General features: G+C 45.9%; 1 protein-coding gene across 1 annotated transcript in view; it reads left to right on the top strand.

The window, feature by feature from the left end:
* HDAC1 (histone deacetylase 1) overlaps positions 1–25,666 on the top strand; it is a 44,100-nt gene that overhangs the window by 4,384 nt on the left and 14,050 nt on the right. Inside the window, exons 2-3 of the mRNA XM_015134135.3 lie at positions 4,221–4,333; positions 20,570–20,687. Of these exons, the coding sequence (XP_014989621.1) occupies positions 4,221–4,333; positions 20,570–20,687 (231 nt within the window). The remainder of the gene's footprint in view (positions 1–4,220; positions 4,334–20,569; positions 20,688–25,666) is intronic.

Here is a 25,666-nt window from a genome sequence, read left to right as displayed (position 1 = left end):
TGGTAGGTTCTCAATAAATATGTGTTGATTAAATGTATAACGATATAGAGTGAGGGGCCAGAGAGGTAAGTGAAGCAGAAAGTACCGGGTTACAGAAGCTAAAGAAGGGAGGGATTGGGCAAGTGTTGGCAGCAATTGGGGCAGAAGCTAGATTGTGGTAGATTGCAGTACATGGATGGCTAGATGAAGAGGAGAGATTGGGTTGAACCCTTTTTTTGGAGACAGGGTCTCACTCTGTCACTCAGGCTGGAGTGCAGTGGCACGATCTCAGCTCACTCTTCCAAGTAGCTGGAACCACAGGTGTGCACCCTTTTTGTATTTTTTGTTTAGAAGACAAACGGTTGTCTTTTGTTTAGAGACAGGATTTCACCATGTTGCCCAGGCTGGTCTCAAACTCTTGAGCTCAAGTGATCTTCCCGCCTCGGCCTCCTGAAGTGCTGGGTTTACAGGCGTGAGCTACCATGCCCAGCTGGTTGAACCCTTTCAAAGGGAAGCTTGTGTGAGGTAGGGAGAGAGGATTATTGATAAGGGAGATGTAGTGGCTAAAAGTTGAGCATATTGAAATAATTCTTACAGAAAAGAGCCAGAAGAGAGGGAGAGGGTGAAGATACAGGAAAGGGACTAGTAGTGATGGAGTTTCCTGAGGAGACCAGGGGAAATGGAAACCGGAGCCCAGGTAGAGACACCAACCTTCAACAAAATCCTTTGTGATGCGAGGGTAAATGGCAAGGAAAAGTTCAAATGGAGGTAAGTTTGAAGAGGAGAAGATAAGGAGAAAGTTGAGGGAGTTCTCAAGGTGAGGAAAGAGAATATTCCTTTTCCTGAGGGTGGGGAAGGGCAGTTGGTAGATTAGGAATCTTGAAGAGAGGAGATTTAAATAGCTGTTGCAAAAGTTGGGGGCTAGGGAAAGAAATTTGAAAGGATTGCTGGGCAGTGATGAGAATCATTTTGAGGCTGGAACCTGTGATTTTTGTAGTCATATCATTTTGCACAGTTTTATGATAACATTTTATGATAACATTCTCAGTTTAAAAGAAGAAAAAAATGGGCCAGGCATGGTGGCTCACACCTGTAATCCCAGTAGTTTGGGTGGCCAAGGAGGAAGGATCACTTCAGGCCAGGAGTTCAAGACCAGCCTAGGCAACAAAATGAGACATCCCCCCCAGCTCTACAAAACAACACAAAAAAATAAGCTGGGTGTGGTGACACGTGCCTGTAATTTCAGCTACTTGGGAGGTTGAGGTGGGAGACTGAGGCAGGTGGATGGTTTGAGCCCAGGTGGAGCCTGCAGTGACCCCAATAATGGTGCCACTGCACTCAGCCTGAGTGACAAAGCAAGACCCTGCCTCAAAAAAGAAAAAGAAGAAAAGGTAGAAAGACCTCAGTCTTTAGATAAGGGAATAGACTTCTTTTTTTATTTTATTTTATTTTATTTTTTATTATACTTTAAGTTCTAGGGTACATGTGCACAATGTGCAGGTTTGTTACATATGTATACATGTGCCATATTGGTGTGCTGCACCCATTAACTCATCATTTACATTAGGTGTATCTCCTAATGCTCTCTCTCCCCCCTCCCCGCCACTTTTTTTTTTGAGACAGAATCTTGCTCTGTTGCCCAGGCTGGAGTGCAGTGGCATGATCTCGGCTCTCTGCAAGCTCCACTTCCAGGGTTCATGCCATTCTCCTGCCTCAGCCTCGCAAGAAGCTGGGACTGAAGGTGTGCGCCACCACACCTGGCTAATTTTTTGTATTTTTAGTAGAGACCGGTTTCACCGTGTTAGTCAGGATGGTCTTGATCTCCTTACCTCGTGATCCGCCCATCTCGGCCTCCCAAAGTGCTGGGATTACAGGCTGAGCCACCATGCCCGGCTGGGAATAGACATCTTACTCGAGAAACCGAGTTTTGCAGTGAGGTCATTACTTTGGGACTCAGATTTGGCTCTGCCATTGAGAAGCTTTGCAATACTAGGCAAGTCACCTTACATTTCAGATTACTCTCCTATAAAATCAAAATGATAGGAGTTCCTATTATGAGAACAATGATGGGAAAGCTCTTTAAGAGTTTAAAGTATGGCTGGCGCCAGGCTCACGTCTGTAATCCCAGCACTTTGAGAGGCCAAGGTGGGTGGATCATTTGAGGTCAGGAGTTTGAGACCAGCCTGGCCAACATGGTGAAACCCTGACTCTACTAAAAGTACAAAACTTAGGCGTGGTGGCACATGCCTGTAATCCCAGCTACTCAGGAGGCTGAGGCAGGAGAATTGTTTGAACCCGGCAGGCAGTGAGCCTGAGATCGCACCACTGAACTCTAGCCTGGGTGACAGAGTGAGACTCTGTCTCCAAAAATAAAAATAAAAATTAAGTCGTACCTAAATAAAAAGGACAATTTCTTTTAAAGTCTCTCAGCAACCTGATTAAGATATAGAGATAGACCACAGTGAAACCCCGTCTCTACTAAAAATACAAAAAATTAGCCGGGCGCGGTGGCGGGCGCCTGTAGTCCCAGCTACTCAGGAGGCTGAGGCAGGAGAATGGCGGGAACCCGGGAGGCGGAGCTTGCAGTGAGCCGAGATCGCGCCACTGCACTCCAGCCTGGGCAACAGCATGAGACTCCGTCTCAAAAAAAAAAAAGATATAGAGATATGTCTTTATTTTAATTATAGTAAATTTAGTCATGAAGGATGCAGTCACTCAAGAAGTTATATAGAAGAGGATCCAGGGTGGAATTCTAAGGAAGTGGACAGTACCCCTCATGCTCCGTACCACCCTGTCATAGCATTTGTCAATGTGTATAGGAATACACACAGCACGGTTGGCAAACTAATTAAAAACTTAGGAAAAGGATGGTTGGCCTGCACTATTGGAGGCTCACATCTGTAATTCCAGCACTTTAGAAGGCTAATCAGGAGTTTGAAACCAGCCTGGGCAACAAAGCAAGATGCCATCTCTACAAACAAGCAAACAAACAAAAACATCAAACAAACAAACAAAAAAACGTAAAAAGAAAAGGATGGTGTCTCAGAGCCCCACCCTGACTACCCTCACCTCAGGTACTCCCTTACCCTTCTGGATAAGGTATCTTAGTCCTCCAGGTCTGAGCCTTGACTGGATGCAGGCTTGATAGGCAAGGGAGTTGCTAGGGATCAAGGCTCATGCCTTTTTTTCACTGGGTGGCGAAAGCTCTGCCTCAAGCTAATAAACCTCTAAGGAGAGATCTTTGGGTGTATAGTTCACTTGATTTTGCAACAGTGTTCAAGGAACTTTCTACCAGGTAGATTTATAGGGCCCTCTAGATTAAGTGCAAACTAAAGTAGGTACCTGAGAAACCCAGTGTAGGGCCGGGCACAGTGGCTCATGCCTGTACTCCCAGCACTTTGGGAGGCTGAGGCGGGTGGATCACAAGGTCAGGAGATCGAGACCATCCTGGCTAACACAGTGAAACCCTGTCTCTACTAAAAAAAAAATGCAAAAAATTAGCCGGGCGTGGTGGAGGGCGCCTGTAGTGTCAACTACTTGGGAGGCTGAGCCAGGAGAATGGCATGAACCCAGGAGGCAGAGCCTGCAGTGAGCCGATATTGTGCCACTGCGCCCCAGCCTGGGCAACAGAGTGAGACTGTCTAAAAAAAAAAAAAGAAAAAAAAAAAAGAAAAAGAAACCCAATGTAGCTTTTAGCATATTGGATTTGGAGTCAGAAGAGTGGGCTCCAGATCATTCATTAGCTGTGTGATCTTGAGCAGGCACTTAACTTCTCTGAGACTCAATTCAATTCATTGAATCTTTATTGAGCCTCTGTGATATACAAGGCATATTAATCCTTGCCTTCAAGGGGTACCCAGTCTTGTGGATATAGTCATGTAAATAATTCAGATATAAAATAATCCTAGCACTTTCGGAGGCTGAGGTGGGAGGATCACTTGAGGTGAGGAGTTTGAGACCAGCCTGGCCAACATGGTGAAATCCCACCTCTACTAAAATACAAAAATTAGCTGGGTTTGGTGGCACGCACCTGTAATCCCAGCAATTTAGGAGGCTGAGGCAGGACAATTGCTTGAACCTGGGAGGCGGAGGTTGCAGAGAGCTGCCGAGATAGCACCATTGCACTCCAGCCTGGGTACAGAGCGAGACTCCATCTCAAAAAAAAGAAAAAAAAAATTCCTGGGTTCTCCTGGGAGTGTATGTCTAACCGTTTCGTGAAGCTGTCACTGTCTCTTCTTCAGGGGATGTTGGAAATTACTACTACGGACAAGGCCACCCAATGAAGCCTCACCGAATCCGCATGACTCATAATTTGCTGCTCAACTATGGTCTCTACCGAAAAATGGAAATCTATGTGAGTTACCATATGTGCTATTATTCCCTAACTGCATCTGCTCTGGTTCCCTATATGCCATTCATTATCTCATTTTCTCCACCACTCATTTACATGTTGACTGCTGTTACAAGGCAGGTACAATAAATGATAAAGATTTTTGGCTGGGCATGGTGGCTTACGCCTGTAATCACAGCACTTCAGGAGGTGGAGGCAGGAGGATCACTTGAACCTAGGAGTCCTAGGCCAGCCTGGGCAACATAGGGAAATCCTGTCTCTACAACAAAATTTGGCCATGGTGGCGTGTGCCTGTGGTCTCAGGTACTTGGGAGGCTGAGGTGGGAAGACTGCTTGAGCCTGGGAGGTCGAGGCTGCAGTGAGCTATGATTGCACCACTGCATTTCAGCCTGGGGGACAGAGCAAGACTCTGTCTTAAAAAAAAAGCTAGGCTGGGCATGGTGGCTTACGCCTGTAATCCCAGCACTTTGGGAGGCCGAGGTCAGGAGATTGAGACCATCCTGGCTAACACGGTGAAACCCTGTCTCTACTAAAAATACAAAAAATTAGCCGGGCATGGTGGCGGGCGCCTGTAGTCCCAGCTGCTCGGGAGGCTGAAGCAGGATAATGGTGTGAACCCATGAGGCAGAGCTTGCAGTGAGCTGAGATCGCACCACTGCACTCCAGCCTGGGTGACAGAGCGAGACTCCATCTCAAAAACAAAACAAAACAAAAAAACAAAGCCAGGTGCAGTGGCTCATGCCTGTCATACTAGCACTTTGGGAGGCCGAGATGGGCAGATTGCTTGAGCCCAGGAGTTCGAGACCAACTTGGTCAACATGGCAAGACCTCGTCTTTACAAAAAAGTAGCCGGGCATGGTAGCAAGTGCCTGTGGTCCCGGCTACTTAGGAGGCTGAGGTGGGAGGATCATTTTGAGCCTGGGAAGCAGAGGTTACAGTGATCCGTGATTGTACTACTGTGCTCCAGCCTGAGAGACAGAGTGAGACCCTGTCTCAAAAAACCTGTAATCCCAGCACTTTGGGAGGCCGATCTTCGAGTTTTTAAAGAGATGCTGGAAATCCAGATTATTATGTAAAATCTCCCAAGAAACCTTGTCTCTACAAAAAATACAAAAAAAAAATTAGCTGGCATGCTGACCTGCACCTGTAGTCCCAGCTATCTGGAAGGCTGAGGTCGGAGGATCACTTGAGCCTGGGAGGTCAAGGCTGTGGTGAGCCGTAATTGCACCACTGCACTCCAGCCCAGGTGACAGAATGAGATTTTGTCTCAAAAAAAAAAGTTAACCCAGAGTTTTTGCTTTTTGGTTTTTATTTGAAGCATGTATTCAATCCAAACACATTGGCCGGGCGCGGTGGCTCAAGCCTGTAATCCCAGCACTTTGGGAGGCCAAGACGGGCGGATCACGAGGTCAGGAGATCGAGACCATCCTGGCTAACACAATGAAACCCCGTCTCCACTAAAAATACAAAAAAATTAGCCGGGCGTGGTGGCGGCGCCTGTAGTCCCAGCTACTCGGGAGGCTGAAGCAGGAGAATGGCGGGAACCCGGGAGGCGGAGCTTGCAGTGAGCCGAGATCGCGCCACTGCACTCCAGCCTAGGCGACAGAGCGAGACTCCGCCTCAAAAAAAAAAAAAAAAAACAAACACATTAGTACATCTGTAGACCAAATAGGTCCAATGGTTCCCAGTTTTAACCTCTCTGGAGACAGTGAGGAGGAACAAGTGAAGGGTTTTTAGTGAAAGAGGGATAGGAACAGGCATGCATTTTAGAAGCAGAGAGGCTAGGTGAGTGGCTGTTACAAGAGTCCAAATGAGAAAATAAAGAGGGACTAGGGTTGCATGTTGCCTTACAGCATAAGAATCTGTGGTTAAAAAGTCTGTTTCTACAGCTTGAGTAATCTAATAACAGTGGTATTTTTGTCACCCATTCCAGAGACTGAAAGAAGATTAGTGTTCTTTCCTAGATGGCCTTGTCATGTCTCTGGAGCCAGTGGAGGCAACTGGGGAAGCAAGGAAGGAAAGTAGAAGAGTAGACAGACCTTGGGACTACAGAGCTTTTTTAGGTGTGAAGGCAGCTGGGAATGAAAAACAGAAAAGGCAGAAGATATTTTTAGGTACTCTAGGGAGCAGACTATCTCTGCTCCCTAGAGCTCTGCTCCCTGCAGGCTGGAGTGCAGTGGGGTGATCATAGCTCACTACAGCCCTGAACTCCTGGGCTCAAGTTATCTTCCCACCTCAGCCTCCCAAGTAGCTAGGACTACAGGCAGGCACCACCATGCCTGTTTTTTTTTTTTTTTTTTTTTTTTTGAGACAGGGTCTCACTTTGTCACCCAGGCTGGAGTGCAGTGGTGCGATCTCAGCTCACTGCAACCTCTGCTTTCTGGGCTCAGGTGATTCTCCAGCCTCAGCTTGCCAAGTAGCTGGATTTAAAGGTGTAAGCCACCATGCCTGGCTAATTTTTTGGTAGAAATGGGGTTTTACCATTTTGCCCAGGCTGATCTTGAATTCCTGAACTCAAAGCAATCCGCCTGCCTTGGCCTCCCAAAGTGCTGGGATTATAGGCGTGAGCCACCATACCCAGCCTCTCTCGGCTAATTCAAAAAAATTTTTTTGTTGAAACAGGGTCTTGCTGTTTTGCCCAGGCTGGCGTCAAACCCCTGGCCTCAAGAGATCTTCCTACTTTAATCTCCCAAAGTGCTGAGACTTTAAGCATCAGCCACCATGCCTGTATTCTTTTTAAAAAATTATAAAAATGATTTTTATTTTTTACCTGCAGTTCCAAGCACAGTATGTTTTAGTTTTATATGTTTGATTGTTATATAGATGGAGCCATACCGTATTTATTATGTGACTTTCTTATTTTTGCTAAATATGTTCTTGAGACTCACCCATGTTGATACATGTAGCTGTATTTATTTATTTATTTATCTATTTATTATTATTATTATTATTTTTTTTTTTTTTTTTTTTTTTTTTGAGACGGAGTCTCGCTGTGTCTCCCAGGCTGGAGTGCAGTGGCGTGATCTCGGCTCACTGCAAGCTCCGCCTCCCGGGTTCATGCCATTCTCCCGCCTCAGCCTCCCGAGTAGCTGAGACTACAGGCGCCCGCCACCACGCCCGGCTAGTTTTTTGTATTTTTTTAGTAGAGACGGGGTTTCACCGTGTTAGCCAGGATAGTCTCGATCTCCTGACCTCGTGATCCACCCGCCTCGGCCTCCCAAAGTGCTGGGATTACAGGCTTGAGCCACCGCGCCCGGCCTATTATTATTTTTTGAGACAGAGTCTCGCTCTGTTGCCCAGGCTGGAGTGCAGTGGCGCGATCTCGGCTCACTGCAAGCTCCACCTCCTGGGTTCACACCATTCTCCTGCCTCAGCCTCCCCAGTAGCTGGGACTACAGGTGTCTGCCACCATGCCTGGCTAATTTTTTCTATTTTTTAGTAGAGACGGGGTTTCACTGTGTTAGCCAGGATGGTCTCGATCTCCTGACCTCGTGATCCGCCCACCTCGGCCTCTGAAAGTGTTGGGATTACAGGCGTGAGCCACCGCGCCTGGCTGCTGTATTTATTTTTACTGAATTTCATTGAAATAAATGTATTTTAGTCTGTTATCTCATTGATGGGCATTTGATTTGCTTCTGGGGTTTGACTATTGCAAATACTGCTGCTATGAACTTTCTTGAACATGTCTCTTGATGCATATATGCTAAAGTTTCACTAAAGGATATACTAGGAGTAGAATTGGATCAGGACATATGCAAATACTCACCTGTATTAGATAAAGCCAAAATAGTTTCCAGTTGCCAGCTATGTAAGAATTGCAGTTGCTCTGAGTCCTTGCCAAAACTTGATTTTGTCAGATTTCAATTTTGTTGCTAATTTAGGTAGACATGAAATGGTATCTTACTATTATTTTAATTTGTATTCCCCAATTCCTATTCAACCGTTTTGCCCATTTTCCTATTTGGTTGTCTTTTTTTTTTTTTTTTTGACACAGTGTCTCACTCTGGCACTCAGGCTGCAGTGCAGCAGTGCGATCTCGATCTCGGCTCACCGCGTCCTCTGCCTCCCAGGCTCAAGCCATCTTTCCATCTCAGCCTTCTGAGTAGCTGGGACCACGGGTGCATGCCACCACACTCGGCTAATTTTTGTATGTTTGTAGAGATGGGGTTTTGCTGTGTTAACCAGGTTGGTCTCAAACTCCTGGGCTCAAGTGATCTGCCCACCTTGGCTTCCCAAAGTGCTGAGATTACAGGCATGAGCCACAGTGCCTGACCCATTTCTTTTATATATTAAATGTCCATTTTTACTTATTCATTGCATATATACTCATCAGGCACCTATTTTGTGCCAGGCAGTATGTGTGTGTCTGGCTTTGGGCTCTCTGTTCGGTTGACTTGGTCTGCTTATTGACCCATATGCCAATACCACAGTGGCTTAATTACTTAATTTATATTATAGTAAGTCTTGTTATGTGGTAGCACAGTTCTCCCACTTTGTTCTTCTGAAAAAGTGATTTGGCTATTTGCCCTTTCACTTTGTTTTTCTTTTTCTCGCTCTTTTTTTTTTTGAGACAGAGTTTTGCTCTTGTTGCCCAGGCTGGAGTGCAATGGTGCAATCTCAGCTCACTGCAATCTCTACCTGCCGAGCAGCTGGGATTACAGGAATGCGCCACCATAGCCAGCTAATTTTGTATTTTTAGTAGAGATGGGATTTCTCCATATTGGTCAGGCTGGTCTCGAACTCCCAACCTCAGGTGATCCGCCCACCTTGGCCTTGCAAATTTTGGGATTACAGGTGTGAGCCATGGCACCCAGCCTCTTTTTCTCTCTTTTAGAGACAGTGTTTTATTCTGTTGCCTGGGCTAGAGTACAGTGGCACAGTCATAGCTCATTGCAGCCTCAACCTCCTGGACTCAAGTAATCCTCCCTCCTCAGCCTCCTGAGTAGCACTTCTTTTTAATTTAATTGTGATTTTGATATGCGTTTCACTAATTCACCAAGGTCTATTTAGAGCTGATTCTGTTGTTTGTTTTGTTTCTGTAGGATCCTGGACTGTGTTTCCTGTGTATTTTGTGATTTTGGACTGTGGGGTAATGCAGTAGCCCACTCTTATCTGAGCGGGGATACTTTCTAGTACCCCCAGTAGATGCCTGAAACCATGGATAGTACTGTACCCTATATATGTTATATTTTTTCCTGTACATATATACCTCTGATAAAGCTTAATTTTTAAATTAGGTAGAGTAAGAAATTAACAACAATAATAATAAACTAGGACAATTATAACAATAAACTGTTTGCAGTTTCATGCATAGAAGATTCATTCCTGGCCAGGCGTGGTGGCTCATGCCTATAATCCCAGTGCTTTGGGAGGCCAAAGCCAGTGGATCACCTGAGGTCAGGAGTTCGAGATCACCTTGACTAACATGGTGAAACCCTGTCTCTACTAAAAATACAAAATTAGCCAGATGTGGTGTCGCATGCCTGTAATCCCAGCTACTCAGGAGGCTGAGACAGGAGAATCATTTGAACCTGGGAGGCAGAGGTTGCAGTGAGCTGAGATCGCACCATTGCACTCTAGCTGGGGCAATGAGAAACTCCTTCCCAAAAATAAAAAAAAAGAAGATTCATTCCTACTGTAGATCTTAGCTCTTAGCAACTTCAGCACAGGATTTTTTTCTTTCCTTACTGTATTAAGAACTTCAACCCTTTCATATAAAGGAAGCACAGCACAGCTTCTCTTTGGCATATTGCCAACATCACTACTCTTGTACTTTGGGGCCATTATTAAGTAAAACAAGGGTTTCTTGAACAGAAACACTGCGATACCTTGATAACTGACCTGATTACTGAGAGATCTACTAAGTGACTCACAGGTGGGTAGTATACAGCGTGGATATGCCAGATAAAGGGATGATTCACACCCAGGGGACAGACCTGGATGTTACAGAATTTCATCATGAATGGCTCACAATTTGAAACTTATGAATTGTTTATTTCTGGCATTTTTCATGTAATATTTTTGGACAGTGATTGTGTGTCACTGGAACTGTAGAAACCACAACTGAGGATAAGAGGGCACTGCTGTATTCTTTGGAACTTTTTTTTTTTTTTTTTTTTGAGACAGAGTCTCGCTCTGTCACCCAGGCTGGAGTGCATTGGCGCGATCTCCACTCACTGCAAGCTCCGCCTCCCAGGTTCAAGCCATTCTCCTGCCTCAGCCTCCCATATAGCTGGGACTACAGGCGCCCACCACCGCGCCCGGCTAATTTTTGTATTTTTTTAGTAGAGACGGGGTTTCACCGTGTTAGCCAGGATGGTCTCGATCTCCTGACCTCGTGATCCACCCGTCTCGGCCTCCCAAAATGCTGGGATTACAGGCATGAGCCACCGCGCCTGGCCTCTTTGGAACTTTGAGTCCTGGGATGAAGATGGGTTGTTAGAAGGTGATTTGCTTTTACTTTGTAAAAGAGGTGGCATTTGAGATGAGCTCTTTCCTTCAGAGATTTGGGATAAGGGACGAATTTCAGATAATAGGAAGAACATGAGCACAAACACTGTTGAAAAGCTCTATAGCTCTCTAGGTCTTAAGGAGGAGTTGTTTGGAGTATAATATTTGTGAAAGAGAGTGGGGCAATTACATTGGGAAGGGAACCATGTGAAATTTCTTGATTGCTATATCAAAGAACTTAGAATCTTTACTTCGTCAACAGGGTGTCATTGAATGAGAGCAGTACATTAACATTTTAAGATTTTTGTGATACCAGTGTGGAAGATGGAAGCTGATAAGGCTGGATAGAAATAGGACCAATTAGGAGGCCAAAAATACTCCAAGTGAGATTTAATTTATGTATGGGTTTTTTTTTTTTTTTTTTTTTCTTTTTACTTATTTATTTTTTTTTTGAGACGGAGTCTCGCTCTGTCGCCCAGGCTGGAGCTCAGTGGCACAATCTCAGCTCACTGTAAGCTCTGCCTTCCAGGTTCACGCCATTCTCCTGCCTCAGCCTCCCGAGTAGCTAGGACTACAGGCGCCCGCCACCATGCCTGGCTAATTTTTTGTATTTTTATATTTTTGTATTTTTAGTAGAGACGAGGTTTCACCGTGTTAGCCAGGATGGTCTCGTGATCCGCCTGCCCCGGACTCCCAGGCGTGAGCCGTGGCGCCCGACCTGTTTTATATTTTGAGATAGGGTGTTGCTCTGTCATCCAGGCTGGAGTGCAGTGATGTGATCACAGCTCACTGCAGCCTCACCCTCCTGGGCTCAAGTGATCCTCCCACCTCAGTCTCCTGAGTAGCTGGGACTACACTGTGTGCTACTATACCTGGCTAATTTTCATATTTTTTATAGAGATGGGATTTCCCCTTGTTGTGTAAGCTGGTCTCAAAGTGCTGGGCCCAAGCAGTCTGCCCCTCTTGGCCTCCCAAAGTGTTAGGATTGTAGGCATGAGCCACCACACCCAGCCAAGAGTTAACTGGTTAGGTCAACAGTTACTCATTGAGCAGCTGCTGTATGTCAGGCACCATGCTTGTTGCTTCAAATAAAGGTAGAACCTGCTCCTGGCCTCCCAGAGTAGACCAAGCAAACATGCAATTTCTATGCAGTTTGGTGAGTGAAATGATAAGGGAAGTACAGGCTTCTCAGGGTAACATTTCAGAGAGTTACTTAACTGAGATTCTGAGAGGTCAAGGACAGCTTTTTGGGGGAATTGGCTTTTCTTCTCTCTCTCTCTTTCTCTCTCTCTTTTATTTTAAGAGACAGCCTTAGGCCGGGTGTGGTGGCTCAAGCCTATAATCCCAGCACTTTGGGAGGCCGAGACGGGCGGATCACAAGGTCAGGAGATCGAGACCATCCTTGCTAACCCGGTGAAACCGCGTCTCTACTAAAAAAATACAAAAAAACTAGCCGGGCGAGGTGGCGGGCGCCTGTAGTCCCAGCTGCTCGGGAGGCTGAGGCAGGAGAATGGCGTGAACCTGGGAGGCGGAGCTTGCAGTGAGCTGAGATCTGGCCACTGCACTCCAGCCTAGGCGACAGAGCGAGACTCCGTCTCAAAAAAAAAAAAAAAAAGAGACAGCCTTGGCCGGGTGTGGTGGCTCACGCCTGCAATCCCAGCACTTCGGGAGGCCGAGGCAGGCAGATCACTTGAGGTCAGGAGTTCAAGACCAACCTGGCCAACATGGTGAAACCCTGTTTCTACTAAAAATACAAAAATTAGCTGGGCATGGTGGTGGATGCCTGTAATCCCAACTACTCGGGAGGCTGAGGCAGGAAAGTCGCTTGAACCTGGGTGGCGGAGACTGCAGTGAGCTGAGGTTGCACCACTGTACTCCAGCCTGGGCAACAGAGCGAGTCTAAAAAAAAAAAAAAAAAAAAGCCTTGCTTTGTTGCCAAGGATGGAATGCAGTGGCTATTCCTAGGTGAGATTATAATGCACTATAGCCTCAAACTCCTGTGCTCAAGTGATTCTCCTGCCTCAGCCTCCCAAGTAGTTGAGACTACAAGTGTGTGCCTGGGTTGACTTTTAATTGCAATCTAGAGGTTGAGTAGAGGGTGTGAAGAGAACAGTGTTCTAGGTCATAGCATGTATAAAGGCCTAAAGGTGAGAGAGATGGCCCTTGGGGAACTGCAAGCAAAATGGTGCTTGGCAGATTGGCACAGTGAATGAGATCAATTCAGCCTCTCAAACATGTTTTATTTAACTCACAAAGTATTTTAAGGGCTTTACGTTAGTGACCAACCTTTAAAAAATGAAATCTGTCCAGAAAGGATCTGGCAGTTGGGCTCAAATTCCCTCATGGCAGTCATCAGCTAGAGCTATGTAAATAAAGGCTGTCCTCTGCTCACCAGTGTTTTGTTTGTGTTTGTTTTAAGCACCAAGTTAGTTAGCTAAACTGACTGGCCCTTATGAGTGCTTTGAGTTTGGTGTTCCCTGGGATAGAGCACAAAATATTTAGGGGAGTGCAAGTAGGGTGAGCAGGCAGATTATTCTGGTTTTCCAAGCCAGGTTAAAGAGTTTGAACTTGATATTTTGAGTAATGAAGCCATTGAAGTGTTTTTAGAGGGGAGTGACGTGATTCAGTTTGCATTTTAAGACTGATAACTCTATAACAGGCACAGTGACACATGCTCGTAATCCCAGCTACTAGCAAGGGTGAGGCAAGAGGATCACTTGAGCCCAGGAGTTCAAGACCAGCCTGGGCAACATAGGGAGATCCTGTCTCTAAATAAAAAAGAAAAAGACAGGCCGGGCATGGTGGCTCACGCCTGTAATCCCAGCATTTTGGGAGGCTGAGGCGGGTGGATCACCTGGGGTCAGCAGTTTGAGACCAACCTGGCCAACATCCCCATCTCTACTAAAAAATACAAAAATTAGCCGGGTGTGATGGCGGGCGCCTGTAATCCCAGCTACTTGGGAGGCTGAAGCAAGAGAATTGCTTGAACCTTGGAGGCGGAGGTTGCAGTGAGCCAAGATCGTGCTGTTGCACTCCAGCTGGGTGACAAGAGTGAAACTTGGTGATACAAAGAAAAAAAAGGCCAGGCGCGGTGCCTCACGCCTGTAATCCCAGCACTTTGGGAGGCCGAGATGGGCGGATCACAAGGTCAGGAGATCGAGACCATCCTGACTAACATGGTGAAACCCCGTCTCTACTAAAAATACAAAAAAATTAGCCAGGCGTGGTGGCGGGTGCCTGTAGTCCCAGCTATTGGGGAGGCTGAGGCAGGAGAATGGCGTGAACCCAGGAGGCGGAGCTTGCAGTGAGCCGAGATCGCGCCACTGCACTCCAGCCTGGGTGACAGAGAGAGACTCTGCCTCAAAAAAAGAAAAAAAAAGAGAGAGAGAGAGAGAGAGAGAGAAAGGGGGAGAGGGAGAGAGAGGGAGAGAAAGAGAGAAAGAAAAAGAAGGAAAGAAAAAGAAAGAGAAAGAAAGAAGGAAGGAAAGAGAGAAAAGAAGGAAGGAAAAGAAAGAAAAGAGAAAAGAAAGACAGACAGAAAAGTCTGCCTGTAGTATTGAGCATAAATTAACAATGGTTAAGAGGGAGGCTAGGATACCAGTTAGGAGATTGTTGCCAGAATCCAAGTCAAAAAAAAATGGTAGCCCCGAAATGGAAGTGGACAGATTTGACAGATAATACATTGGTGGTAGTTTCAAGAGAAGCTGAATGTAGTGGATGAAAAAAGAAGAATCAAAGATGTTACCCCAGACCGGGCGTGGTGGCTCATGCCTGTAATCCTGGTACTTTGGGAGGCCGAGGCCGGCAGATCACCTGAGGTCAGGAGCTTGAGACTAGCCTGGCCAACATGGTGAAACCCTATCTCTACTAAAAATACAAAAATTAGCTGGGCGTGGTGGCGGGCACCTGTAATCCCAGCTGCTTAGGAGGCTGAGACAGGAGAATCGCTGAACCTGGGCAGCAGAAGTTGCAATGAACCGAGATCATGCCATTACACTCCAGCCTAGGCGACAGAATGAGACTGTCTCAAAAAACAAAACAAAACAAAAACAAACAAACAAAAAAACCAAAGGTGATGCCCTGGCTTCGATCTTGAACAGCTAGGTGGTTGGTGCTGAGAATAGGAAACCTGGGAAAGAGGGGCATAGGAAAAATAGGGTAGTAGATGCAATCAAGATTATGGAGGCACGAGAGAGACTGGCAATGGATTGAAATGGGAAAGCAAAAGAGGGCAGAGTTTAAAATGACACTTAGGTTTTCAGCCTGAGTAGACAGTTGGTATCATTAACAGAAATAGTGAAAGAGAACTTCTGGAAGTTAAGTGGAATTTGAGTGCTTCTAGGCTCTCAACAACAAATTGTTCAGTCCAGTTGAATTTGAAGTGCCTTTAGGATTTGTGGGTGGAGCAGACTGAGAAGCTATTGGACGTATGAATCTGGAGCTCAGAACTAAGATCAAAATGGAGTTTGTGCAGTCATCTGTGTAGAAGGGATAGCCAGACCAGAGTTTTGATGACATTAGGAAGAGGGTAAAGGGCTTAGTATAGTAAAAACAACTTGGTATTTGGAGCCAAGTCTTTTTTCTTTCACTGTAGGTGTTTTGGTTTGCCTTTTTAGAGATAGGGTCTCACTGTTTGCCCAGGCTGGTCTTGAACTCCTGGGCTCAAGTGATCCTTACATCTTAGACTCCTGAGCAGCTGGGACTACGGTGCATGCCACTGCACCTGGCTTCTCTATGGCTGTTTTTGATAAAACAGTATCTGTCGTTCAGTCTTGTATGCTGCATTAAATTAAGTGAGGATTAAATGAGAGTCAAAGTACCTGGAGCCAGATCTCTGGATTCCTTCCAGTTTACCAGCTGTGTAACCCCAGGCAAATTACTTAACCTCTCTCTTTTGTAGTTTCCTCCCTGTGAAATAAGGATAATAATAGTATGAATTTTTTTTTTTTTTTTTTTTTTTTTTGTGATGGAATTTCACTCTGTTGCCCAGAATGCAGTGGTGTGATCTCGGCTCACTGCAACCTCTGCCTCCTGGATTCAAGCGATTCTCTGCCTCAGCCTCCCGAGTAGCTGCGATTACAGGCGCCTGCCACCACGCTCGGCTAATTTTTTGTATTTTTATTAGAGATGGGGTTTCACCATGTTGGTCAAGACTGGTCTCGAACTCCTGACCTCAAGTGATCTGCCCCGCTCAGCCTCTCAAAGTGCTGGGATTACAGGCATGAGCTATTGTGCCCGGCTGGGAACTTTTTTTTGTTTGTTTTTTGTTTTATCAGATGGATTCTCACTCTGTCGCCCAGGCTAGAGTGCAGTGGCACCATCTTGGCTCACTGCAACCTCTGCCTCCCAGGTTCAAGCAGTTCTCTGCCTCAGCCTCCTGAGTAGTTGGGATTATAGGTGCATGCCACCATGCCCGGCTAATTTTTGTATTTTCAGTAGAGACGGAGTTTCACCATCTTGGCCAGGTTGGTCTTGAACTCCTGACCTCTTGATCCACCCTCCTCAGCCTCCCAAAGTTCTGGGATCACAGATGTGAGCCTCTGTGCCCGGCCAAACTTTTTTTTTTTTGAGACAGAGTCATGCTCTGTTGCTCAGGCTGGAGTGCAGTGGCACGATCTGGGCTCACTGCAACCTCTGCTTCCTGAGTTCAAGTGATTCTCATACTGCAGCCTCCCGAGTAGCTGGAATTACAGGCGCCTGCCACTGTGCCCGGCTAATTTTTGTATTTTTTGTAGAGATGGGATTTTGTCATGTTGGCCAGGCTGGTTTCAAACTCCTGGCCTCGGCCGGGCGCGGTGGCTCAAGCCTGTAATCCCAGCACTTTGGGAGGCCGAGACGGGCGGATCACGAGGTCAGGAGATCAAGACCATCCTGGTTAACACGGTGAAACCCCGTCTCTACTAAAAAATACAAAAAATTAGCCGGGCGCGGTGGTGGGCGCCTGTAGTCCCAGCTACTCGGGAGGCTGAGGCAGGAGAATGGCGTGAACCCGGGAGGCGGAGCTTGCAGTGAGCTGAGATCTGGCCACTGCACTCCAGCCCGGGCGACAGAGCGAGACTCTGTCTCAAAAACAAAAACAAAAACAAAAACAAACTCCTGGCCTCAAGCAATCCTCCCACCTCGGCCTCCCAAAATGCTGGGATTATAGGCGTGAGCCAACGTACCTGGCCATGAACTTTAAAAGGTGTTTTTTTTGTTTTTTGTTTTTCAAAGATGGGGTCTTGGGAGTCTGAACCTATTCTGGCTAGGAGAGGTTGCCCGATAATTTATTTTATTTATGTATTTTTTTGAGCTGGAGTCTCGCTTTGTTGCCCAGGCTGGAATGCAGTAGCATGATCTCAGCTCACCGCAGCTTCTGCCTCTGAGTTCAAGCAATTCTTCTGCCTCAGCCTCCTGAGTAGCTGGGATTCCAGGCACCCGCCACCACTCCCAGCTAATTTTTGTATTTTTAGTGGAGATGGTGTTTCACTATGTTGGCCAGGGTGGTCTCAAACTCCTGGCCTCAGGTAATCTGCCCACCTCAGCCTCCCAAAGTGCTGGGATTACAGGTGTGAGCCACTGTGCCTGGCCCTGATAATTATTTTAAAAAAGAGAAAAAGACAGGGTCTCACTATGTTGTCCAGGCTAGCCTTGAAGTCCTAGGCTCAAGTGATCCTCCAGGGCTTAGATCTTTAAAAGGTTGTTGTGAGAATCATATGAGGTAGTATTTAAAGTGTCTGAAAGAGTGACTGTCATAGAGGAAACAATAAATGTTGGCTGTGTATTAAAAATGCTTTATAAACTACAGAAAATATGGCAGGTTCTCAAATAACATCACTTCGCTCAGCATCATTTAATTACAACGTTGAGGAGAAAAATAACTGATATCTGGCGTGGCCACTATCTGTGTGGTGTTTGCACATTCTCCCCTTGTCTGTGTAGGTTTTCTCCGGGTACTCCAGTTTTCTGCCACATCCCAAAGATGTGCATGTGAGGTGAGTTGCCATGTTTTCATGGTCCTAGTCTGAGCAAGTGTGGATATGGGTGTGAGTGCACCCTGTGATGGAATGGCATCGTGTCCAAGGTTGGTTCCTTGTGCTGAGCTGCAGGGACAGGCTCTGGCCACCCTTGGAAATGAATGATTGAATTCAAATTATTGTCAAATAAAAATTCGTAAAGTAGATAATAATCATACAGATGCACAACAATAAAAGATGTGATACAGAAACACTCAGTGAGCCAGCCTGCCATATTTATTATTGTTCGTTTTTGAATTGCATGATGGTAGAAGGTTCTCCTTGCAATTTTCACTTTGCATACATTTATTTATTTATTTATTTTTATTTATTTTTTTTTGAGACGGAGTCTTGCTCTGTCGCCCAAGCTGGAGTGCAGTGGCGCAATCTCGGCTCACTGCAAGCTCCGCCTCCCGGGTTCACGCCATTCTCCTGCCTCAGCCTCCCGAGTAGCTGGGACTACAGGCGCCCGCCACTGCGCCCGGCTAATTTTTTGTATTTTTAGTAGAGACGGGGTTTCACCATGGTCTCGATCTCCTGACCTTGTGATCCGCCCGCCTCGGCCTTCCAAAGTGCTGGGATTACAGGCGTGAGCCACCGCGCCCGGCCTGCATACATTTATTATGTGATTTAACCCACCACCACCACAACCACCATCACTCACTGATGCACCAAAAATTGGGTAAATAATAATGTATATATTTTTTGAGACGGGGTCTTGCTCTGTTGCCCAGGCTGTAGTGCAGTGGCAAGATTATAGCTGACTGCAGCCTCGACTTCCCTGTGCTCAGATGATCCACCTTAGCCTCTTGAGTAGCTGGGACTATAGGCAAGTACCACCACATCCGGCTAATTTTTTATATTTTTGTAGAGACAGGGTTCACCATGTTGTCCAGACTGGTCTCAAACTCCTGGGTTCAAGTGATCCACCTGCCTCAGCCTCCCGAAGTGCTGGGATTTTAAGCATGAGCCACTGCACCCAGCCCAATAATCATCTTCCTTATTTTTATAAATCTTTCTTAAATATAGGGATAGTTCACATTTATTTCAGTATTTAATGTTTGAAGTGTTTTGGGTCTTTATTTAGAATTTTAGTGATGTTTTTGTGACAGAAATATGCTGTAGGAGCTTAAATTCTTGTTTATATCAATTATCCTGTGGTAAAATTGGTTTCTTAATACATTATTTTGCCTACAGTCACAATTTCCAGGAACCTGTGGATAACATTAAGTGAGGACTTTTGTTGTATTGGTAATTAGAGAGGCAGAGGGTCATCTCTGAAGAAGACCTACCTTTAAGGGATGGGAGGAAAAGAAGAGAATTTTAAAAAGAGGGAAGGAGGAATCAGAATGTTGGGATAACCAGGAAATTATCTTGTCAAGAAAGTGGCAAGGGGAGGATGTGATAAAAATTGTTGATGTGATGACTTATAAAGGATTTCCCATCTGTTTCAGTTGTCATTAGATACCCTTTTTTCATGAACTCTTGGAGCCATTTTGTCCATAATTTTATGATACATATATATACATATTTATTTTTAATTTTTGAGAGGGAGTTTCGCTCTTGTTGCCCAGGATAGAGTACAGTGGCGCAATCTCAGCTTGCTGCAACCTCCACCTCCTGGGTTCAAGCGATTTTCCTGTCTCAGCCTCCTGAGTAGTTGGGATTACAGGTGCATGTCACCACGCCCAGCTAATTTTTGTGTTTTTTGTAGAGACCAGGTTTCATTATATTGGTCAGGCTGGTCTTGAACTCCTAACCTCAGGTGATCTGCCCGCCTCAGCCTCCCAAAGTGCTGGGATTATAGGCATGAGCCACCACACCCAGCCAGTTTTATATAATATTTAATAATAAAAAGTAATAATTTTGTAGGCCGAGCACGGTGGCTCACGCCTGTAATCCAGCACTTTGGGAGGCTGAGGCCGGCGGATCACCTGAGGTCAGCAGTTCGAGACCAGCCTGACCAACATGGCAAAACCCTGTCTCTACCAAAACTACAAAAATTAGCTGGCTTGGTAGTGGGCACCTGTAATCCCAACTACTCGGGAGGCTGAGGCAGGAGAATCTCTTGAACCCGGGAGGCGAAGGTTGCAATGAGCCGAGATCGCGCCATTGCACTCCAGCCTGGGTGACAGATTGAGACTCTGCCTCAAAAAAAAAAAAACAAAAAAAGAAAACAGAAAAAAAAAGGCCTGGCGTGGAGGCTCATGCCCGTAATCCCAGAACTTTGGGAGGCCGAGGCGGGCAGATCGCGAGGTCAGGAGATCGAGACCATCCCGGCTAACACTGTGAAACTCCGTCTCTACTAAAAATACAAGGCGGAGCTTGCAGTCAGCCGAGATTGTCCCAGTGCACTCTAGCCTGGGCAACAGAGTGAGACTCCGTATAAAATAAATAAATAAATAAATAAATAAATAAATAATAATAATAATTTTGTGAAGCACCTTACAGTTTACAAAGAGATTTAACAACCTCTTCCGATTCTCTTAACTTCCCTGTGTGGTCCATGTTGTCCCTGTTTAATAAATGAGGAAATGGAGGTTCAAGAGATAGTAACTTGCCTAAGCAACAGAGCTTGAGTTACTCTAGGCCTTCTGATACTCTGTCTCCTTTGGTAATCTTGTTTGCCTAGTTATCTTGTAAATCTCTTGAGGCCTGAATCTAATCAGTTATTTCTTTTTATTCTTTATAGCACCTAGCTCCGTGCTGCGCAGGAAATAGAAATATTCAAACTAGATTGAGTGGACTGGCCGTGGTCAAAAATAACTTGCCCTTTCTCCCTTCTGCCCTCTAGCGCCCTCACAAAGCCAATGCTGAGGAGATGACCAAGTACCATAGTGACGACTACATTAAATTCTTGCGCTCCATCCGTCCAGATAACATGTCGGAGTACAGCAAGCAGATGCAGAGATGTAAGTCCATTCTTTTCCTCCACACTCCCAAGCCCCCAGTTGCATCTTACTTTCCACTGCAGAGGCCCGCTCTGCTGTCCTGGCACCTCCCATTCAGTGGACACCAGATTTCCCCTACCTCCTAAAGGTGCCAGAGTGCTTTTTCCCCTCAAGTCGGGTTTTTCATGTTTCCTGATTTGTGAACAATAGAGGTAGTACTTTTTCTGGTTATGTTCACAACACTGTCCCAAGAGTACTGTAATTATTGTAGTGGAAAAAGCACTGACCTGGGACGGAGAGACAGTAGATACAGTAAAATTTAACTCTAACTCTCAGCTGACTGGGCAAGTCACTTCTCAGATTTTTGTAAAGTGGACTGGGCCACGTGATCTCTGATTTCTGTCCAACTGTAACTGTTTTAACTTAGTGGGTATTGATTGAGAATTTAGAGGCCACTCAGGACAGATTCTAGATGGTGTAATCTTTGAGATGAGGTGATTGCGCCCCTGGCCCCTTGGACTTGAAACTTCAGAGCAGGTCTCATCTTGGAAGCCACGCTTAATTTGTAGGAATCGTGGGAATTATTTTAGCTGTGGGGGGGAAAAAAGTATTCAAATTTGGAACTAAACTATCATACCTGACTTCCCCCTTGTGTTATTTTAGAAATTATCTCTTAGCACCTAAGACTTCATATAGTGTAACAGCATTGACCAGAAGAAGTTTTGATTAATTTATGACAGCTTAGATTGAAGTGTCAGAAAATATGCGGCACTTGTTTATTGCTGCTGACCACAAGGTAGTCTTATTCCCAAGGAAGAAAGGTATTTATAACTATTATTATAACTAATAATAACTGTACAGTGGTATTGATGACAGAACCACAGAGACCTTCCTTGAAGCATTAAGCTTCTTTGCTACTGACAACTCCAGGAGCTGCCAGCTGCTGTGAGTGAGGTGTTTGCTCTGAATTGCAGGGTCTTATTTCCCTCCAAGATGAGGCAAATTCATGCCTTTCCTGTAGATGGCTTTAGAGGTTTCCATAACCCATTTAGGCCAAGGATCAGGCTCTATTCTCAGCAGAGTGGGCTGTCACTAGAGAAGCAGCTTGCTATTAAAGTAAGAAAATAAGCTTTCATGTCTTAGTTTGAATCCTTGGTCTCCTGGCCCCTCTGGTGTTATTTCCCTGCCCCCTCCTTTTTTTTTTTTTTTTTTTCCTGAGACAGAGTTTCACTCTTGTTGCCCAGGCTGGAGTGCAATGGGGCGATCTCTGCTCACCACAACCTCCGCCTCCCGGATTCAAGTGATTATCCTGCCTCAGCTTCCCAAGTAGCTGGGATTACAGGGATGTGCCACCACACCCGGCTAATTTTGTATTTTTAGGTTTCTCCATGTTAGTCAGGCTGGTCTCGAACTCCTAACCTCAGGTGATCCACCGGCTTTGGCTTCCCAAAGTGCTGGGATTATAGGCGTGAGCCACCGTGCCCGACCTGTTTTCCCTCTTTAAGAGGAAGACAGGACAGGCACAGCGGTTCATGCCTGTAATCCTAGCACTTTGGAAGCCCAAGGTGGGAGGATTGCTTGAGCCCAGCCAGGAGTTTGAGACCAGCCTGGGCAATATAGTGAGACCTCCATCTCTACAAAAAAATTAAAAAATTAGCTGGGCATGGTGGTGCACACCTGTGGTCCCAGCTACTCGGGAGGCTGAGGAAGGAGGATCTTTTGAGCCTGGAAGGTCGAGGCTGCAGTGAGCCGTGATTGTACTACTATACTCTAGCCTGGGCAACAGAGTGAGACCAAAAAAAAAAAAAAAGACATTAGTGCCTATTTCCTAGTGAAGGATGAGGGGATAAGTGAAGATAATGTATTTATTTATTTATTTATTTAATTTTAATTTTTTTTTTTTTTTTGAGACGGAGTCTCGCTCTGTCGCCCAGGCTGGAGTGCAGTGGCCGGATCTCAGCTCACTGCAAGCTCCGCCTCCCGGGTTCACGCCATTCTCCTGCCTCAGCCTCCCGAGTAGCTGGGACTACAGGCGCCCGCCACCTCGCCCGGCTAGTTTTTTGTAGTTTTTTAGTAGAGACGGGGTTTCACTGTGTTCACCAGGATGGTCTCGATCTCCTGACCTCGTGATCCACCCGTCTCGGCCTCCCAAAGTGCTGGGATTACAGGCTTGAGCCACCGCGCCCGGCCAGATAATGTATTTAAAGTATCTACCCTCAATGAATTGCTTTTGATATTTTGCTGTTGCATAATCGCTTTTGCTATTATGACTTACTATTTTTATTATTTACAAACTCATCAAGGCAGACAAAATACTATGCCCTTAGGAGTGTGCAGGTTCTGCTCTGGTGCTCCAATTTTTCTGAATCCAGCATTCTAAAGTTGTACATTAAAAATTCAGTCTGGCTGGGCATGGTGGCTCACACCTATAATCCCAGCACTTTGGGAGGCCAAGGCAGGCAGATCACCTGGGGTCGGGAGTTTGAGACCAGCCTGGCCAACATAGTGAAACCCCATCTCTACTAAAAATACAAAAATTAGCTTGGTTTGGTGGTACATGCCTGTAATCCCAGCTACTCAGGAGGCGGAGGCAGGAGAATTGTTTGAACCCAGGAAGCAGAGGTTGCAGTGAGCTGAGATCGTGCCACTGCACTCCGGCCTGGGTGACAGAGCGGGACTCCATCTCAAAAAAAAAAATTTGGTCTGGGCACCTATAGTCCCAACTACTCAGGAGGCTGAAGCAGGAAGATTGCTTGAGCCCAGGAGTTCAAGGCTAGTTTGGGCAATATAGTGAGACCTGATCTCTAAAAAAAAATTTTTTTCTAATTAAAATAATTAGGTCTTGGATTTTTCTGTCATCAGAAATGGGGGGTAGGAAGAATAAGCCTCTCTAAGGACTTCAGAGTACCTCACTGAGTTGATTCATAGGGTTATGGAGGGTCAGAGTAGACAAAGACTTTAGATGTCACTTAACATAGTGCTTTATAACCTGGGGTATCTACGAAGACAGTAATGAGCTCTTTTTAAAAAAAGAATTATTTTTATTTTTATTCTTGTTTTTAGAGATAGTTTATCATCCAGGGTAAGTACAGTGGCAAGATCATAGCTCACTGCAGCCTCAAATTCCTCTTTTTTTTTTTTTTTTTTGAGACGGAGTCTTGCTTTGTCGCCCAGGCTGGAGTGCAGTGGCGCGATCTCGGCTCACTGCAAGCTCTGCCTCCCAGGTTCACGCCATTCTCCTGCCTCAGCCTCCAAGTAGCTGGGACTACAGGCGCGTACCACCATGCCCAGCTAATTTTTTGTATTTTTAGTAGAGACGGGGTTTCACCGTGTTAGCCAGGATGGTCTCGATCTCCTGACCTCGTGATCTGCCCACCTCGGCCTCCCAAAGTGCTGGGATTACAGGCGTGAGCCACCGCGCCTGGCCTTAAATTCCTCTTACTCCTTAACTTGCCCTTCCTTAGAATATGTACCAATATCTAACCTAGGCGCTGGATGTAGTAGAATGCACCTGTAATGCCAGTGCAGGAGGGATAGCTTGAGGCCAGGAGTTCAAGACCAGCCTGGGCAGCATAGTGAGACCCCCATCTCTTTAAAAAAAAAAAAAGTAAAAAATTAGTTGGGCATGGTGGCACATGCCTGTGATTCTGGCTACTCAGGAGCCTGAGGCAGGAGGATCCCTTGAGCCTAGTTCAAGCCTGCATTGAGGTATGGTCTCATTTCGCCACCACACTCCAGCCTGGGCAACGTGGCAAGAACTTGTCTCGATAAAAAAAAACACACATGGCCAGGTGCGGTGGCTCATGCCTGTAATCCCAGCACTTTGGGAGGCCGAGGTGGGCGGATCACGGGGTCAGGAGATGGAGACCATCCTGGCTAACACGGTGAAACCCTGTCTCTACTAAAAAAAATACAAAACATTAGCCGGGAGTGGTGGCAGGTGCTTGTGGTCCCAGGTACTCGGGAGGCTGAGGCAGCAGAATGGCGTGAACCTGACAGGCGGATCTTGCCATGAGCTGAGATCGTGCCACTGCACTCCAGCCTGGGTGACAGAGCGAGACTCCTTCTCAAAAAACAAAAACAAACAATCCAAAAAATAAACCACACACACACACACACAAAAATATCCCACACACCTAACCTAGGAAGTTATGCTTGTGATAAGATCGAGTAAGTCAGGTTTTCTTGCTTGTGGCTGAAATGTAATAAACCCTTTCTGGTCACCTTGAGAGCCTTGACCAGAAGTTCTGACCTAGTATTTAGCAAGTGAAAATGGGAACACAAATAAATGCACTTGGGGGCTTATGGTGAAAACATGATAAAAGGGATTGGTAAAAAATTAGGAGACATTCTCATCCATTTTACAGACATGTAAACTTTCCCAGTCACACAGCAAGGTGATGATAGACTGCAGAATGGAACTCTAGGCCCCCAATTCTGGAGTTTTAAAAAATATAGTGTATATAAAATATTTTAGACACACAGGCCAGGCAAGGTAGCTCATGCCTGTAATCCCAGCACTTTGGGAGGCTGAGACAGGTGGATCACTTGAGGCCAGGAGTTTGAGACCAGCCTGGCCAGCATGGCGAAACCCTGTCTCTACCAAAAGTACAAAAATTAGCCATGTGTGGTGGCGTGTGTGCCTGTAATCCCAGCTACTCAGGAGGCTGAGGCATGAGAATTGTTTGAACCTGGAAGGCAGAGGTTGCAGTGAGCCAAGATCGCACCACTGCACTTCAGCCTGGGCGACAGAGCAAGACTCCATCTCAAAGGAAAAAAAAAACAAAAAAAACCAAACATATTTTAGACACACACAAAAAGCATAAAAAATAATATAATACACTTTGGGAGGTCAAGGTGAGCGGATCAGGAGATGGAGACCATCCTGGCTAACACGGTGAAACCCCGTCTCTACTAAAAATACAAAAAAATTAGCTGGGCGTGGTGGCAGGCGCCTGTAGTCCCAGCTATTCGGGAGGCTGAGGCGGGAGAATGGCGTC

Source organism: Macaca mulatta, chromosome 1 (assembly GCF_049350105.2).
Source record: "Macaca mulatta isolate MMU2019108-1 chromosome 1, T2T-MMU8v2.0, whole genome shotgun sequence".
NCBI classification, from domain to species: Eukaryota; Metazoa; Chordata; class Mammalia; order Primates; family Cercopithecidae; genus Macaca; species Macaca mulatta.
Note: the sequence above shows the minus strand (reverse complement) of the source record. Positions and strands in the feature narration are given on the sequence as shown.